Source organism: Cryptococcus depauperatus, chromosome 4 (genome assembly GCF_001720195.1).
Source record: "Cryptococcus depauperatus CBS 7841 chromosome 4, complete sequence".
NCBI classification, from domain to species: domain Eukaryota; kingdom Fungi; phylum Basidiomycota; class Tremellomycetes; order Tremellales; family Cryptococcaceae; genus Cryptococcus; species Cryptococcus depauperatus.
The window spans coordinates 381,462-397,113 of NC_089471.1; the positions used below are offsets into that span (position 1 = coordinate 381,462).

Consider the following 15,652-nt stretch of genomic DNA (forward strand, 5'->3'; position numbering starts at 1 on the left):
CCTTTTTTATATTCTTCAAAATGACTTTTTATCTCATCACACATATTATCTGTCGCTTTCAAAGCCCATTGACGAAACGGTTTCCCAACAAGAGCTCCAATTTCTCTCGCTCTCTTTCGTCTACCACTGCCAAATCCCTCATTCGTTCGCCACAAATTGTATTGAGCTTTTTGAGTTTGTCGATAGGTATACCAGTCGCTGCTTACTTGTTCTCAACATCTCCTCCCCCTTTACAGCCTCATTTATACTCTGACCAGCCACTCAAATCTACAAGGCCTCTCACACCGTTCCATAAACTTATCTCTGTCACTATACCTCCTGCCTCTCAGAAATTCTTCGATAAACCCTACAGGTTCGATGGCACAGTGACAGATGTCGAAGGAGGCGAAGTGACAGTCCAGCACGTCATGATCAAAAGTTCAGATATCCAGATTGAACGGCCTTATACGCCCGTGAATGATCCGACAAAGGGGGAGAAGGAAGTGAGATTAGTGGTGAAGAGGGTGAGAGGAGGAGAAGTTGGCCAGTATGTATCTGAGCAGAAGGAATGCTGAACACACTTTCTAATAATGATAAAGAGTGATCCATTTGACAAAAGAGGGAGAAACACTCGGTATGCGAGGACCTATTCCGACCTTTTCAATTTATCCTTCCCAATACGATAAGATTGTCATGGCAAGTTGATTAGCACCCAACATTGTTGGGGCCTAAATTGAATCCTGTGTGACTTGGTAGATATCGACAGGTACAGCCATCTCGCCTTTCCTACAGCTTCTTTCCAAACTTTCGCCATCGACCTGTCCTAGATTGGAAGTCATCCATGCCTTCCCACAGCCTTCCTCAACAGTTAGTACGAAAGTGGAAGAGGACGTTAATGTTGATTGGGCCAACACCACGCAAGATCCCGCTTTTCTGAGTGCTCAACAATCCAAATTCGGTAATCAACTTGTTGTTTCTCGATTTCATCAAGGTGCCATCCCACGAAATCTCATCGAGTCAGCACTGGCAGACGTCTCAAAGGACAAGATACTCGTGCTCGTCTGTCTACCACTATGGCAAGTACTTATTAGGCCTCTACATAGGAAGGTGCTGATAAATGAGGGGCGTCCAATCTAGGTTGATGAGACCGCTCTGTGGAGGAATGACGCCAAGCCTCGATCAAGGGCCTGTTACGGGTTTGTTAGAGGAGTTTGGGTTGACCAACAAACAAGTAATCAAGCTCGAGTAGAGCCAATATAAGACAGTCATCAAAAACGTATTCTAACAGGAAATCTGGTGTACCCAGCATCCATGCTCATACCTATATCTAGTTAAAGCAACCAAAAACGACATAATACATACAAATAATCAACAGAGGTGACATTATATCATTCCAGTTCGTTATATCTATATGGCGTCAAATCTTTTGTTGTCAGTATTCGTTCTTTCTATGAGCAACTTCTCCGAAAAGTGATGTTGTGGTACTTGAGTTTTTTCCGATAAATCATGTGTCATTTGGATCTTCTCTGTTGTAGACCATTGCTCTTTCTCATCCTCCACCATGATATGCTTCTCATCCCACTCTCCTTTCTCGCTTTGACTACCTTCATGGCTTCTTCTGATAACTGGAGGCATCTTCCGCACGTCTTCAAGCCACTTTAAATTCCACTCTACACACTCTCCCCTTCCCAAGCTCTTTTTAATCATCCCCTCCCATCTTCTTTCTTCTCCTTTCCTCAACTTGCGTATAAAGTACGGGGAAACGTCACGCAAGGACCATGAAGATGGCATGAATGAGAGAAGCGGTAAGAGAGGCAAGAGGTGAGAGTGGGTGTTGAGGAGGGAGGAGGCAAAATGGAGGGAAGAGGCCGTCCCGTCGGACATATAGACGGACAGGAGGTCGCGAACGAGGCCTCTGCCTTCATTTGCGCCCGTAACACCAGCCCGATCATTGTAACTTTTCCTTCCCGTTTCCCCCAACGTCGCCCATGAGTTCAGTGTCTCGTCCACATTCGAAACGCTAGCGACCGACCTCGCCAATCTACAAGGTAGAACCTCTCCTAAGGATGTAGCATATGTCAATGCCGAGAGCGGATCCTGGATGTCGAGAGCGAGAAGTCGGAGGGCGTCGGTATGTTTTGCGAGTTTTCCATAAACAATAGCTCTCTCCCACTCTAATCCCATTATCGCTTGCAACCTGTTTTCCGCTTCTTTGGCCTCGTAGAACGGCGACCCTTGCAGGAGAAACACTAGTTTGAGTCTCGTTCGTTTGATTGGCGTGTCTGGTGCTATACGCGCCAAAAAGTGTATAAATGGTTCTTTTTCTCTGACTCCTAATGGCTCTTTTTTGTATTCATCGTTGAGTTCTTGGAGGTGGTATTGAACGCCATCATCCTGGATCATCTGCTCCGCATCATCTAGGAGGAGTGTAAGGAGTTCTTGGTGTAGTGCGCGTACAGGAGAACGTTTGGTGACGACTATATGTTCAAGGTACGCTCGATATACAGTCGACGAAAGAGTGAAGAGATTGGGTAATAGATCGGTGGGTGGTAGATCAGAAGGACAATGGGTGATAATGAGAGACAAGGATCGTTCTGGGCGACGTGGAACCAACCATAGTAGATATTCTTGCCAAACATCTTTATCTTTGACACTTTCAAGTATTTGTGCTAGCTCTTCAATAGGATCATCGCATAAAGCATCGCTCTCTCCCTTCTCCACCATTCTATGTTCACAAGATTAGCTCATCACCACGCGTATGAATGCTCTTACCCTCGTAGAAGCTCGAGAACTCGCTGTGACTTGCCCTCACTCCTCATGACCCTTGCAAGTACATACGGCCTTTTACTCAAGAACGGTTCTACTTCCGCAAGCACAACTTGACTTGGATCCGAGAGCAATTGTAATAGTTCGTCCGTGCTGTCTTGAGGTTGCCCGGTAGAAGTTGGTAGTGTGAGAGTGAGAAGTTTGGCCAAGGTTGTGTCAATCACCTAAAGTCATCGTTGAGTTTCTAGATGTGGCATGTAAGGAGAGAATGAAAAACAAACAGCATCAATCTTCCGACTATCGATACCTCGCGCGCCTCCTCCCTTTTTCCTGCTCGTTCTTGTCCTTCGCAATACTTCAAGTAACATCAAATTTGCCTCGTGCTCTAGCGCTTCACGCAAATCTGTTGATGCTGGAGATAATTCAGATGAAGGAGTCAGGTGTGGAGAGTAATTTCGTTTGATTGATGTTGTGACTACAAATTCACGTCAATTTCTATCAATTCCTTCGAATCACTTTTAGAACCGACTTGTATCTTCAATGCTCTGCATACCCTCCCACAGCTCTTTCAAACCATGCTGCACTTCTCCTTCTTCATCTCTTCCAATCATCTTGCCTCTCAGTTTCTCATATAGTCTTAAAATCCACCGAGGATCTACTTTAGCTCTAATCCAATATTCAATAGACTTTTGGAAACTTGCTGCTGCTGTCAAATGAGAAGCAAGCAAGAGACAGAGATATCTAAATGTGTGAGAAGAAGGAGGATCAAATGAAGATGTTTGAGGCAGCTCGCCTCGACGAAGACGACGGCGGAAATCGTCAACATATGCTATCGCTTCGTTGAATTGGTTCTCTTCTAGCATGTTCGCCAGAACCAAAGCGGGCGGGGTGGGAATGAGTGAAGAGATGGAAGTGGATGTAACCAACAGGGTCTCTGACAAGCATGTCACAAACGGCGACTCATTTGAAGGTACTTGGGTGAGATTCAAAGATGGAGATGAAGGGGGTGTCAGGCCTGATCCGGAGGATGGTTCCTCTCTACGTTTGGATGATTTTTCGGGGGAGAGATGGGGTTGAGGTACGAGTGTGTTTGTTAAAAACTTGGCTTTGCTCACTCGCATGCAATTCGCAGCCGCATAATCTTTTACTCTGATTCCATAAGGCGAATAGCTCAGTGATTTTACAATAGTATTAGGAGGAAATGAAATGGTTTGTGTTGGCTTGTCCAAATCAGAGAGAGAATGGATTGTAATAGTCTGATTGGAAAGCAACGATATTATCCAACCAGATTCCACGGCTATCACGTCAGTCTATGAAGCTTTTAGGTGTACACACCTATAGATAGCGGATGTGATTCCCACTCAATCGTTCCTCTCACTGGATCTCCCTGTCCGTTCAGAAAGACACCCATGGTACTTGTCCCTGTGAAACTGGTGACCAAAAACTCTTCTTCGCCTGGAATGACAATGATATTGGGGTTAATTGATTCTTCTCTTTCAGGAGAAATCTGCGATACTGGTAATACTCCTGTTAAAGAAGCATCGGAGAGGTCGATCACGCAGTTGAGAAGCTCCGATGTTTCTGCAGACGGTAGAGCACAACAGAGAAAAGTTTGGAATAGGGCATGATGGGTAGGCGCAGCACCGGGGAGTGGTATTTCCTGAGTCGACAGAGGGTGAGCCATAATCTATAAGATGCTAGCAAGATTACCTTGATGGACTGAAGTCTTGCGCCAAGCTTGTAGATACTCAATACTTTTCTACGAACAAGCACGACTGTCGTATCTGTTTTTTCCTCTGTTCCTGGGTTCCAATCCAGTTCATCGTCATTCAGAATGACTGAGACTACGTTTCGCATAAGAGGAAACGTGCTCGAATGAACAGGTTCGAGATTAGGCAAGTGTAAAGCATGTAAAGTTCCGTCTATAACCCATCAGTTAAAGAGCCGCAAAACGATAATATTACCTGAAATGACCAGCATCTTTGAAACTCTTGGAAGAATATACATTTTACTAACTGGTCTCTTTGGAAAGAGAGTGTGTCTCTGTTTCATTATCCAGCCACTGGCCTGACAGAATAAGCAAAGTTATCAAACACAGCACTCACCGCAGCATGTGCAGGCCCCTCATTGAGCCACCATTCCACTGTACCATCCGAACTTCCAACATACAGATTAAGGCCGTAACCCTCTACACAGCATACGCTTCTGTCTTGCGCTTTGAGCGATTCGTCAAACTCCAACAAGTCATCGCTCTTAAATGAGAGCAATGGTTGTAGATAGAAAGGACGCATTATGATTAGCAAAAGAAATAACAATAAAAGCAATAATCTGTAATATCGTAACAAGACGTAGTTAAAAAAGTCATGACGTGGAAACAGGTGTGGAGGCTACGGTGACCTCCGCCTTTCCCTGTGTCCGAGCAACAAGCGGAGAACGGAAGCAGTATTGGGGTGCTTCTTTCGCCACTTGCTTTTTATTTATATTTTAATTTATTTCATCTTTTTTTTAAAAACCACCTAAAAAGTATTCTTTTCTTTTTGACATTGTGAACCACCATGGTGTCGCCGCCACCGCAGCCTGTGCCTACACGCAACACCCGTTCGTCGAACCCACATCCAGCACCTCTCCTCCCGAAAACCGGTGCTAGTCCAATGTCTTATGGCGCCATGACTGGAATCAGCTTTACCAACGGCGGCGGATTCTCTTTTGAGGGCAAACCACGGAGCGTCAAATGGGGCAACGGCGGAATAGTTGGCAGCTTCGGCGCGAGATTCTATGGTGACGCGGGGTGAGTGGAACGATGCCAGCGGCGACGGGAACAGTAACATCTGACGAGTTAGTAGAAACGATTCGCCGGTGATGATACCATTTTCAACATCAATCACAATGGAACCATCGTCTTTTGCTGCCTCTGCTCAGCATTTTAATCTCCCCATGGGATCAATGTCATCCAGTTATCATCGCAGATCCTACGCAGCAGCCGTGTCTGGTCGGGATCCAAATAATATCTCGACATCATTCGCCTCGATGTCGTTTCAGCCAATGTCTCTCAGCACGTCGTACAATCGCTCACAAGTGCAAGGCATGATGGCCCGTACTGACGCTGAGCTCACAAAAGCCTATGAATGTTGCGGCAAAACTCACTCAGGCTTGCATGCCTTGTTGGAACATGTAGAAGACTGCCATCCGTTCTCGGATCCCCAAATGCCACCCGATACAGGAGACGGCTTCTCACCTGTGACTCATGCGATGGATCTTGATTTAGAAGAGGTTGAGGAAGAGCCTTCACAAGCACCTACATCGGGTTCATCTCGGTCATCTCTGTCGCCAGCTACTTCAACCGCAGTTCCTGTTCCAAGCTATCCCTTACCCACTAAAGGTCCCTTGCCAACTGTTACCACAAATACGGGTGCCGGATCCGTTGACAAGTCTCCACTCAAACTTTCTGATGTTCTCAAATCACCCCCAGAAGCGTCTCCACAAATTCGTGCCTCAAACCTGACTCTTACACGTACTCAATCTTCGTCTTCTTCGCCGCCGGACAATTCTCTTGCCACTCCCACAACATCCGCACAGCCGTCGCCTGTCTTTCCACAACCGAAAATTAACCCTTCGAGACCTTCAGGATTTTTGGGTGCCAACAATATGGGATTGAGACCTGCAGCTCAACAAAAACGATTCGACAGGGCGTTCAACGAAGTGGTAGCCGGGAAAAAGGATGCAAAGTCAAAGAATGACATGCCAACTGCAGTGGCACCTGGTGTGCTTTTCGCGAGCGCTGTCTCCAATCTTGGTATTCCCACGGTCCCGCCTGGAAGCAGGCCAAGTCCTCCTGCCGCCAAAGAATTGAATCCAGATGCTGCTGAAGGTGCGGCGGTATCTACACCTGCCAAATCTGCCATCACAACGCTCACTCAAACACCGTCTCAACAAAACGGACAACTTGCTCCTACCACTCCTGGACAAAACCAACTCAAACAAACCACTGGGCCGAAGCTCTTTTCGGATCCGCCTATGACTCAACCAAGCTTATTCAGCTCTCACAAGCCTTGGAGATGCCCTAATCCCGGATGCAACAAGGCTTATAAGCAGAGTAATGGATTGAAGTATCACCAGCAAAAAGGGTAAGTAACTTGCAAGATTTTATTTGATTTAAATTAATGGTGGATAGACAATGTGATTTCGCCGTACATGATGCTGTCGATTTAGGATTGACTCTTGAAGAGGCAGAAGAAAGAAACAGACCATTTGTGTGTGCGGTTGGAGCTGGCTGTACGAAGAGATATAGACAAATGAACGGTCTTAAAGTGAGTTTTCCGTGTTGCGAAAAGAGCTTGACTGATAGGCTAAAAGTACCATTATCTCAATTCTGGTGATCATGGTCTCTATGGTTTACGAATGCTCCAAAACGGTACCCACCCACACCCTCCATCCCTCCCCTCTCCTACAGCTGCTCGGATTACCACTCGCCCTACTGGAACCGCTGCTCCTGCTTCATCGATTAATTCCCCTCGACCTGCCGGCGCGCCTTACGCAATCCCTAGTCGAGATTGGGATAACACAAACCACTCGATTCAAGGTCGTGTTGTTGGACAACAGAGTCATGCACCCCATCATGGACACCAAATGCCTCGAATGGGCACTTTTCCTACCCGTCCGGGTGGGAACGGGGGCGCGGGTGTGGAAGGTATGAGCATGCAACGACCCGCTGGCCAGAACTTGCATTCTATGAGGTATCATCAGTCCTCGATGCAGCCTAAACCTCAGCCCCAACCTGTACAAAAAGGCAGAGATGCAGTATTATTTGCAGCAATTGGAGAGGATCCGATGGATATTATGGGTCGGATGGACACATAGTGGGTTGCTATGAAGAAAAGAGAAAAGACGTGTGGCATAGGATAGGACATCCTTTCTCTCATATTCTTTGTTTTTGGGTTTTGGTCGTAACGAAGTTAATTGTTGTCATTTTTACTCTTGCCAACATTCAAATCTTTTTATAGTTTGTGATAGTTTCTCTTTCTTTTTCTTTTGCTATGTCTAGGTAATCAACCTCTTCAGACATTACTCCTCTTCCCCTCCCTTCCCCTCCCTTCCCCTCCCTTCCCCTCCCTTCCCCTCCCTTCCCCTCCCTTCCCCTCCCTTCCCCTCCCTTCCCCTCCCTTCCCCTCCCTTCTCCTTCACCTTCACTTCCTAGCTCTTTTTGTCATCGACTAGACTTTCAATATTATGTCGAAATTTTCTCGTTTGTCTTCCTATTTCATGCTTTTTGTTCTCTTTCACGTATGGATTGGCTTCCAAGATTTGTCTTTCTCATATATGACCTGGTGTTGTGCTATCAAAGTAGTATTAGAACGAGTGTGCTATGCACTTTAATGCCATGTCGCAGCGGCCTATGCATATTTGAGTACAAATCTCGAATTGTAGTTGGTGTTTACGTTATACAGATGAAAAATACAACGATGAAGATGCCATGCAAGATTCTTTTCCCTTACTCTCTATTGGTACCCGTTCTCCTACCACCCCATCATAAGTCTCTTGATTTTCTTCCCTTCTTTTTCGAGTCCGTTCAAATCCAACCATCTCATATACCCTGCCGTTTGTCCCCTAACTGGTTTCCCCGTTTTGGTATTGATCCGCTCTTCACCTCTCTGTATGGCGCTTTGCTCTAAACTTTGGTAGTAATCGTCATAAGATAGTATCGTTAGAATGGTTGGAAGAGTATATAAGAAGATACTTGGGTGGGGAAGTAGTGGTGCGGAGAGTGGGACGATGGGGTCGAGGATAGGGAGGGTTGAGCGAATGTAGGCAGTCCTTATTGTATATCAGTTGAAGTCATGCAAGAGACGATACAATGTTAATTAATGAAAAGACACACCTTGCAAGGCCAAGATCCATTAAGGATGGTATCTTACCGCCAGCGAGATCAACTACAAATGATGCCAATTCTTCCGACCTATCGCAAGCCGCAAGAATTGGGTAACTGTGTCGTATCTCCTCTTTCAGCAGCGCAGAAGTTTCCCGCTCATCATCTAGCGTTGGAGAGAGTCTATCAATATCAAACAACTACACTTTTGCTTTAATACACAAGTAATCTTAAAAGAGAAAGAAAATTACCTCGCGACGAACCCAGTCTCTCATATCGACATAAGCATCCACGAACGAACTAGCCTCTAATTTCTTACATGAGATCTCCAATTCATCCCCTATACCTTGCCTTGATGTAACTAAACATGAATCATTGATATGGATATCAACATCGACACCAAGTTGAAGTTGAGTGATGGCTTGCCTCATGTCAAAATATGGTATTCTTTCTGCTCCATTCGGAGGTCGACCTTGGTCGCCTAAAACATCGTCATTTGGCTTTTGATGGATTGCGTTCTCGTAGATTGCCTGCACATTAAGTTGGGTTGACTGCGAACGATCACCAACGGTTGTACTCATAGTCTCATGGTTGATGATAGCTTGAAGATAGGGCAAAGCAAAGTAGGACGGAGGTGATTGAAATTCGAGAATGGCTTGAACGGGAAGTTGAAATTTTGGTATTTTGCGATGATCTAGACATCGATCAGCTAGCTTCTCCTTTGATTGTTATACTTTACCATGACAGGTCAGAACGACGGGTCTTCGGGACTCCGACACTAATGCTATCACAGCTGGCCAAAACGACCCTTCCTCCTCGAAGAGTATGTCCGCTTCATCAATGAGAATAAGCGACTGTTTGAAGTTATTTTCAACGGGTTTCTCATCTCCAGCAGCTAATGGCCAATTTTTTTGTACTTCAAATCTGAGATCTTCATCGTCATCACGATCAACATGTATAGGATTAGAGGCAATTCCTTGATTCAACGAAGACTTGATTGATTGGACTCGGTGTTTGCCAAAGAACGACCCAATGCTACTTGCTTGAATCTCATCTATCCGTTCACCCTCTTCTCGATGTCTACTCTCTCTTTGAGGCACCATATGGTTTTTTCCAAGATCGCCCACCCATCCCATCAGCGCAGCTCCTGTTCTCTTTCCCATGCCCGGATATACTTCAAATACTTCCCACCCGAGTTCATCCGCACACGCGTATACAGCCGATGTTTTGCCCGCTCCATGTGGGCCAGTGAGAAGGATGACATTTGTTAGATGTGACTCTAATGGGGGATATTCGTTGTAGCGAGAGAGCAAGTCTGATGATATTGCAGGATTGTGTAATGCTTCCAAGTGCCATTCTTCTGCTTTACTTTGCTCGAATGCATCCACATTGACCCCAATGTCATCCACGATGAAACCATCCAACAAAGCATTGCTTGATTTTTTGACAGTCTTTCGTTTTGTTCTTGGACCACACCTGTGTTGCTTGCCAACAGCCGACACTGATAGCCAGTCTCGTAAGTAGATAGCTTCCAACTCATTACCGAGAACTTCTTCTGCTCTGAGAGGTCGATAACGATCAGCCCATGCTTCGCGTTTCGAATTTGAGGTACAGGCTTTGGAAGGAATAGAGCTAAAAGCGGGGTGTTGGGCAATAAAAGGCAGAATTGGAACCGAACAGATTTGTTTTGGCAACGTTGGATCTACTTTTGTCTGATTGAGCATTTCATTCCAATGCACTTCCTCGCCGATAGGAGGAGCCTCATATCTTCTTCGTATTTGACGTGGGCCAGCTTCTTGAATAAGATATCCACCAAGATGATTTGGCCAGGGGTTCTTTGGGAATGCTACCTCCCAATTGTCTTGGCCCCAACCCTCTTTTAATTTGCCCGTTGCTTTCACTTGATTATCCAAATAGAGGAAATGGGGCTTTACAGTATTGTGTCCTTTTATACTACTTGGTTTATTGGCAACTAGCAAACCGACATTGACTTGTTCAACCAAGACCTCTGGCTCTGGAGATGAGCCTTTTGACTTTGATCTGCCCTGCAAATTACTTCTCGCCATGGTGAAAAATGAATGTGGCTGCTTATATCCCCCTGTCATTATCTTTTTCGCAACGATTTTTGCTGGTACTTGGAACTTGGAAGGTAAAGGTGTTTCCTCAAGCATATCAATGGCTTCTCTCTTGTTTTGATCACTACCAGGCAAAGTCGCCGGCTGAGAGGCAGATTTTGTAAAGAATGGATGTGTCTCTGTTGTTTTATTTTGAGTAGTGTTTCTTCGTACTCGAAGGGACTTGTGAACTGAATCCGTGATATCCTCTCCATCGAGAGAGAGATCTATAACCTTTGAAAAGGAAGACGTTGTCGCTTGGGATGAAACCGACATCGTTGTCAAAGATGACTTTCGAAGTTTCTTTATAGTATCATTGGCTTGTGACATTCGTTTTGTATTAGATGTGATGGCTGAGCTGCCATCATCTGGAGGTATACGAGCCAAAACAATCCGGTCATCCTCTGTTAGCGACGAACCAATTAGTTCAATAAACCTTGAGAATACCAGAATTCCTACCAACCATTGCCTGAGACTTCAATAGTATCTGTAGCTTTTCTCTTTCCCTTGCTCTTTCCAATAAAACCTGATTGATTCTCTTCGGGTTTACCCATAGCCCAAGCACCTTCAATCAATCCATCATAGCAAAAAGACGCACTAAGCGTAGCTTGGGTTAAGCCCTTAGCATGATGCTGTGAGCTTCCCTCTGCGAGAGCTTGAGATGCGTATGTGTATGTGTCTTTTGCCTCTCTTGCTTGTTCCAAAGGTTCGTAGGTTGTTTTTGAAAAAAAGGGATGGACAGGACGGGATGAAGAGGTACCCTGTGTATCAATAGATGGTTGCGAAGACGACATAGCCACTCGGAGGCGTTAAACATTCGAAAATATTTTCTCAGTGCTTCAAACCGATTTTATCAAGATAAAAGTGATTGTTGAAATTACCATTTCATCTCGGATTTGACGCGTCGATTTCGACCTGTCGCGTTGCCATTAATAATGTTGAGAATCGTTACGTAATAATGTTTAAATGCTAGTTTACACATTTTGAATCAACATGAAAAAAGGTCATATTTGGATATTTGAATAAAAAAATTTACAACCAGGGCAGTCAAATACGAGTAAGAATCGTAACGTTATAAATGACCTAAACAATGATACCCATAGGCATTAAGCTAAGCAAGAAAATGAATAAATCACAATCCTAGTGGATTGATTGGTATTTCACAGATTTTTCAACCACCAATCGATGCGCTACTATCTCTGTCGAGCACAAAAAGAGCAAATGTAGTTCCAACAGGGAAAAAAGTAAAACGCTGCCTTGGGAGTTGGCCTTTTACAATTCGGAGCTAGCATTATGATAACTTGAACTAGATTAGAAACTTTGATAAACAATTCCGGCTCTTGCTGATACCTAAAACTCCAGAATCAAAATCGAATACAGTCAAGGAAAGCGACAGTCTTTCGAGTTGAATAAGAAAAATAAAGTGAGTAGCATAGTAAGTCCAACTTTAGCTCCAATACCAATAGCAAGGAAGGCTTGAGAAGATGGCCATGGCCGGTAGATGTGTATTACCATTCCAACTGGTTGCCATTTGGGGCACAAAAATATTGTTTTTGCAACTTCCATCAACCCCCTGTCTTTTTAGGTTAGCCATACGATATCCTCAGCCTCCGAGTGTGCCTTGCTTGACATAATATACCATGTAATTCCATAGATTGTTTTTGCAAAACAAAAGTTGTAGACGATGAGGCACAATGGCTCATTGAATAAACACTAAACATCAGATAGAATCTCTTACAAAGATAGTTCAGTCAGTACGGCCTCATGAAGGAGACGAGGGTTTTGTAGATGGATTGCTATCCATATCCAAGTTTCAGGTCCGCATACGTCGCAAGATCAACTAAATTTTGGTTCATAGGATAAGCAGAGGATATGGCAGCAGTATTCTTCTTGAAAAGACGAAAAAAAAGCGCTCTAGAGGGCTCCCAGAATAACCGGTATCATGGATTGAGGGAATGTATACTGAAGAGAAATAAAAAAAAGCTTTGAAAAGCTACATATAAAGTAAAAAAAGAACATGTCAAAAATCATCTTGACAAGAGGCTTTTTTTAATTCCACTTTTTGCTCCCGGTTTGTTGTACATTACAACCGTGGGAAACATCTCCACTTCTGTTGTCCACTTTCAATTCATCTGGTCGATAATTTCCTGGAGTTGGAAACATTCGATATGGGAGACAAGCTTCATACTGCAGTCTCGCAAACTCCCCTTGATTTGCTCGTTAATGCTATCACAAGCGACCATACTCCAATTCAAGAGCCGACAAACACTCAGGGAGGTGTGAATCTTGATCAGTTTTTGTCTCAAGAGCGAGGTTATGGAGAAAGCCATCTGACTGTAGGTAGTCTAACCCCTCGAGAGGGCTTAGTATACTGATGTCGCTACAAAGCCGTCGAGAAAACGGCCGCAAACTACATACTCTACCTCTCCTAGACAGCAAAAGACTATGAAAATACCAGCACCCCAAGCAACGCTTTCTTCTCCATATGTTCCAGTGGATGCACGCCATAATAGGGAAAATATAAACAGCTCTCAGACTTCAACTACAATCGAAGTTTGGCACCCTACTACGAGTCAAAAAAGCTATGGTAAAGAAAGGCGGTATGTTAGGATCCAGCATGCTAAAAGTGATGGAGAATGACTGATCATGTCGCCAGTATGCTAAATCCTCCTCCCATCGTTCGCATGACTGGCTTTATAGCTTTAGATGTGCTTCATGTTACATTATCTACTCTGACGCAGCTCAGCCAAGACCAGGAGGTAACGGTCTCTGGATCACAAACACTTCGTCTGGGTTCCCTCCTAGATCCTGCATCGCGAATGTCGGACACTTCTGAGACTGATATGAAACGCTCGGAAAAGCTAGAGGAAAAAAGAAAGCTGAGAGAAGCTGCGCTCAGTGCCGGTTTTGGTGCTACACTCCCGAGTGCTCGAGCTCAAGTCGATGTGAAGCGCAGACAATCCTTAAGAGATGGTTTGACTTTCCCCGGTTTATGGGTCGGAGATGAGGTTGGCAAGGCAAAAGATTTCAAATTAGAGCTCAAGGTCACGAGAAGAATGGAGGCGGAAAGACATGATCAATTTATGACTCCGTCACGCGATACCCTAGATCATTCATACGAGCCTGCTGCCAATGGCCAAGATGGTCATAACGTCAAAGTACTAGCAGACATGCTCGCCCCGCCACCAATGAAGACACCGCAGCAGTTGGATGAAAAGGTTGCTTGCGAAGCTGATAATCACCCCGAGGGAATGAGTGCAGAGCAGGATGATTTTCAACTATATCAGGAACCCCATAATCAACCCGAGGAAAGTCAGTTTTTGGGTCAGGCATTGCAAAAAGAGGAAGCTCTAATAGGGTCTTTCCTTTCTGGTCCCATCCGTATAGTGTCAAAACCCTCTATTAAAACAGCTAAAGCCAGGTCTATGGCAAGCTGTTTTTCTCCTCAGTCTGCATTCTCATTGTGGACGCGAATTTATAGTCAAACCGTTAGAACAAAGTATATGAACCTTGAGCCAAACTTCAGCAGTCAAGGACCTCAGTTGACTTCAAGAACAGGCAAATGGACGCCATTTCGATTTGAAGTTTTGCAACGCGTTATACCTGCATCAACTCACCATGGCTCTCGCAGCAAATATACCGATGCCTCTTCTGATGAAGCAGTATTAACCTATGGATCCATTGTTTGCTTAGTGGATCTTCACAGCGGTGTCAAGTCGGAACCAGTCAAAATTGTCAAAGTTGAGCAAGCAAAATCTGTCATTGGCTCAGGTGAAGGACAGCCAGTCAGCGAGTTGCAAAGAATAGGTTTAGTGCGCATGGTTAACGGTGTAGAGGATTTGACAGGAGGATCAAGATGGTATCTCAGTGCCCCCGGTGCCAGACTTGGTGGCGGAGAGCTGCAGCTCGATTTTGCGCCTACTACAAGAGCCAAAGGTCTCTCAAAGGGCACCAGATTGAAAGGCGGCAGAACGACCAAGTATAAAGACAGAGAAATAAATAAACCAGATGAGATAAGTCTTGCGTCTTCATTTCTTCAACATCCAGAAACCCTCAGCGCTGTTGAAAGTGTTGCCACTCCATCTGCAATAATACAAGTGGGCGAACAACATGCAGCCGCTGACCATGAGCAGCAAGGAGATTCGCGGCAGTTGGGCAAAACAACAGAGCATATTGACCCAACTCTCTTAGAACATTCTCTGAGGACCAGAATTCTCGTCACACCTGAACAGACATCAAATCAGATCTCTTCCTCACAAAAAAAGAAAAAGCGAACCAAGAGACTGGCTCTGGCAGCCGCAGCACTGGCTGAAGATGAAGATGGAGGATCGCAGATGCTCTTGAATTGGACAAAGGCAGAGCATTACGAAGAAATGGCGTCGTCAAATTCAAAAGGTGACGATTCGTCCAAGCAAAAGACACAACATAACGTATCTGCGGATAGTGTTGCCGATTGGATGTCTTGGACAATTGGAGGTGTCTGTAAGTATATTCACTAGATATGACTGAAGCTAATACATTCTGAAAGCCTCTTTCTCCTATACCTTCTTCGATGCTCATGGCCCGGTAACCTCTCCTTCTTTCATAATTGATCCAATAAGCCATCTCAACTCACCTAGTGCTCCAAACAATGACTCTACAACATTGGATATCGCTCTTTCCGAAATTTTCTTTTCCGACAAGAGCCATCCAGAATAAAGATAATGGTATAGAATCATGTCTCTATTAAGCCATAACTGTCATCTACTCTTTCCTATAGTCTAGATTTATTCATGTTGTACACTTGTAGTTTATTGTTTGATTTTCATAGAGCAATGCATATTCATTTATATTTTTGCCAGCAGAGAATAGAGTCAACAAATGTTTATGATGACTTGATTACCACGTGGCAACAGTTGTTTTCTGCCTATGACGTAGTTAACATAATCAC

At 44.7% G+C, this 15,652-nt stretch overlaps 4 protein-coding genes across 4 annotated transcripts; 2 read left to right on the forward strand and 2 right to left on the reverse strand.

The window, feature by feature from the left end:
* Positions 1–20: 20 nt before the first annotated feature.
* L203_103418 (uncharacterized protein) lies at positions 21–1,228 on the forward strand (the record flags this gene model as incomplete). The annotated part of the gene is made up of 4 exons (XM_066212820.1): positions 21–526; positions 579–675; positions 736–1,055; positions 1,117–1,228. 4 exons carry the CDS (start codon positions 21–23, stop codon positions 1,226–1,228), a joined length of 1,035 nt encoding a protein of 344 aa, XP_066068917.1.
* Positions 1,229–1,386: 158 nt separating this feature from the next.
* On the reverse strand, positions 1,387–5,036 carry L203_103419 (uncharacterized protein; the record flags this gene model as incomplete). Its single annotated transcript, XM_066212821.1, has 8 exons — positions 1,387–2,704; positions 2,752–2,969; positions 3,027–3,220; positions 3,275–4,055; positions 4,124–4,405; positions 4,456–4,667; positions 4,710–4,788; positions 4,851–5,036. 8 exons carry the CDS (start codon positions 5,034–5,036, stop codon positions 1,387–1,389), a joined length of 3,270 nt encoding a protein of 1,089 aa, XP_066068918.1.
* Positions 5,037–8,258: 3,222 nt separating this feature from the next.
* On the reverse strand, positions 8,259–11,516 carry L203_103420 (uncharacterized protein; the record flags this gene model as incomplete). Its single annotated transcript, XM_066212822.1, has 7 exons — positions 8,259–8,556; positions 8,621–8,808; positions 8,860–8,908; positions 8,955–8,969; positions 9,035–9,302; positions 9,348–11,126; positions 11,186–11,516. The coding sequence occupies 7 exons, from the start codon at positions 11,514–11,516 to the stop codon at positions 8,259–8,261; spliced, it is 2,928 nt and encodes a 975-aa protein (XP_066068919.1).
* Positions 11,517–12,890: 1,374 nt separating this feature from the next.
* On the forward strand, positions 12,891–15,420 carry L203_103421 (uncharacterized protein; the record flags this gene model as incomplete). The annotated part of the gene is made up of 4 exons (XM_066212823.1): positions 12,891–13,058; positions 13,111–13,322; positions 13,379–15,204; positions 15,251–15,420. The coding sequence occupies 4 exons, from the start codon at positions 12,891–12,893 to the stop codon at positions 15,418–15,420; spliced, it is 2,376 nt and encodes a 791-aa protein (XP_066068920.1).
* Between the last annotated feature and the right edge of the window lie 232 nt (positions 15,421–15,652).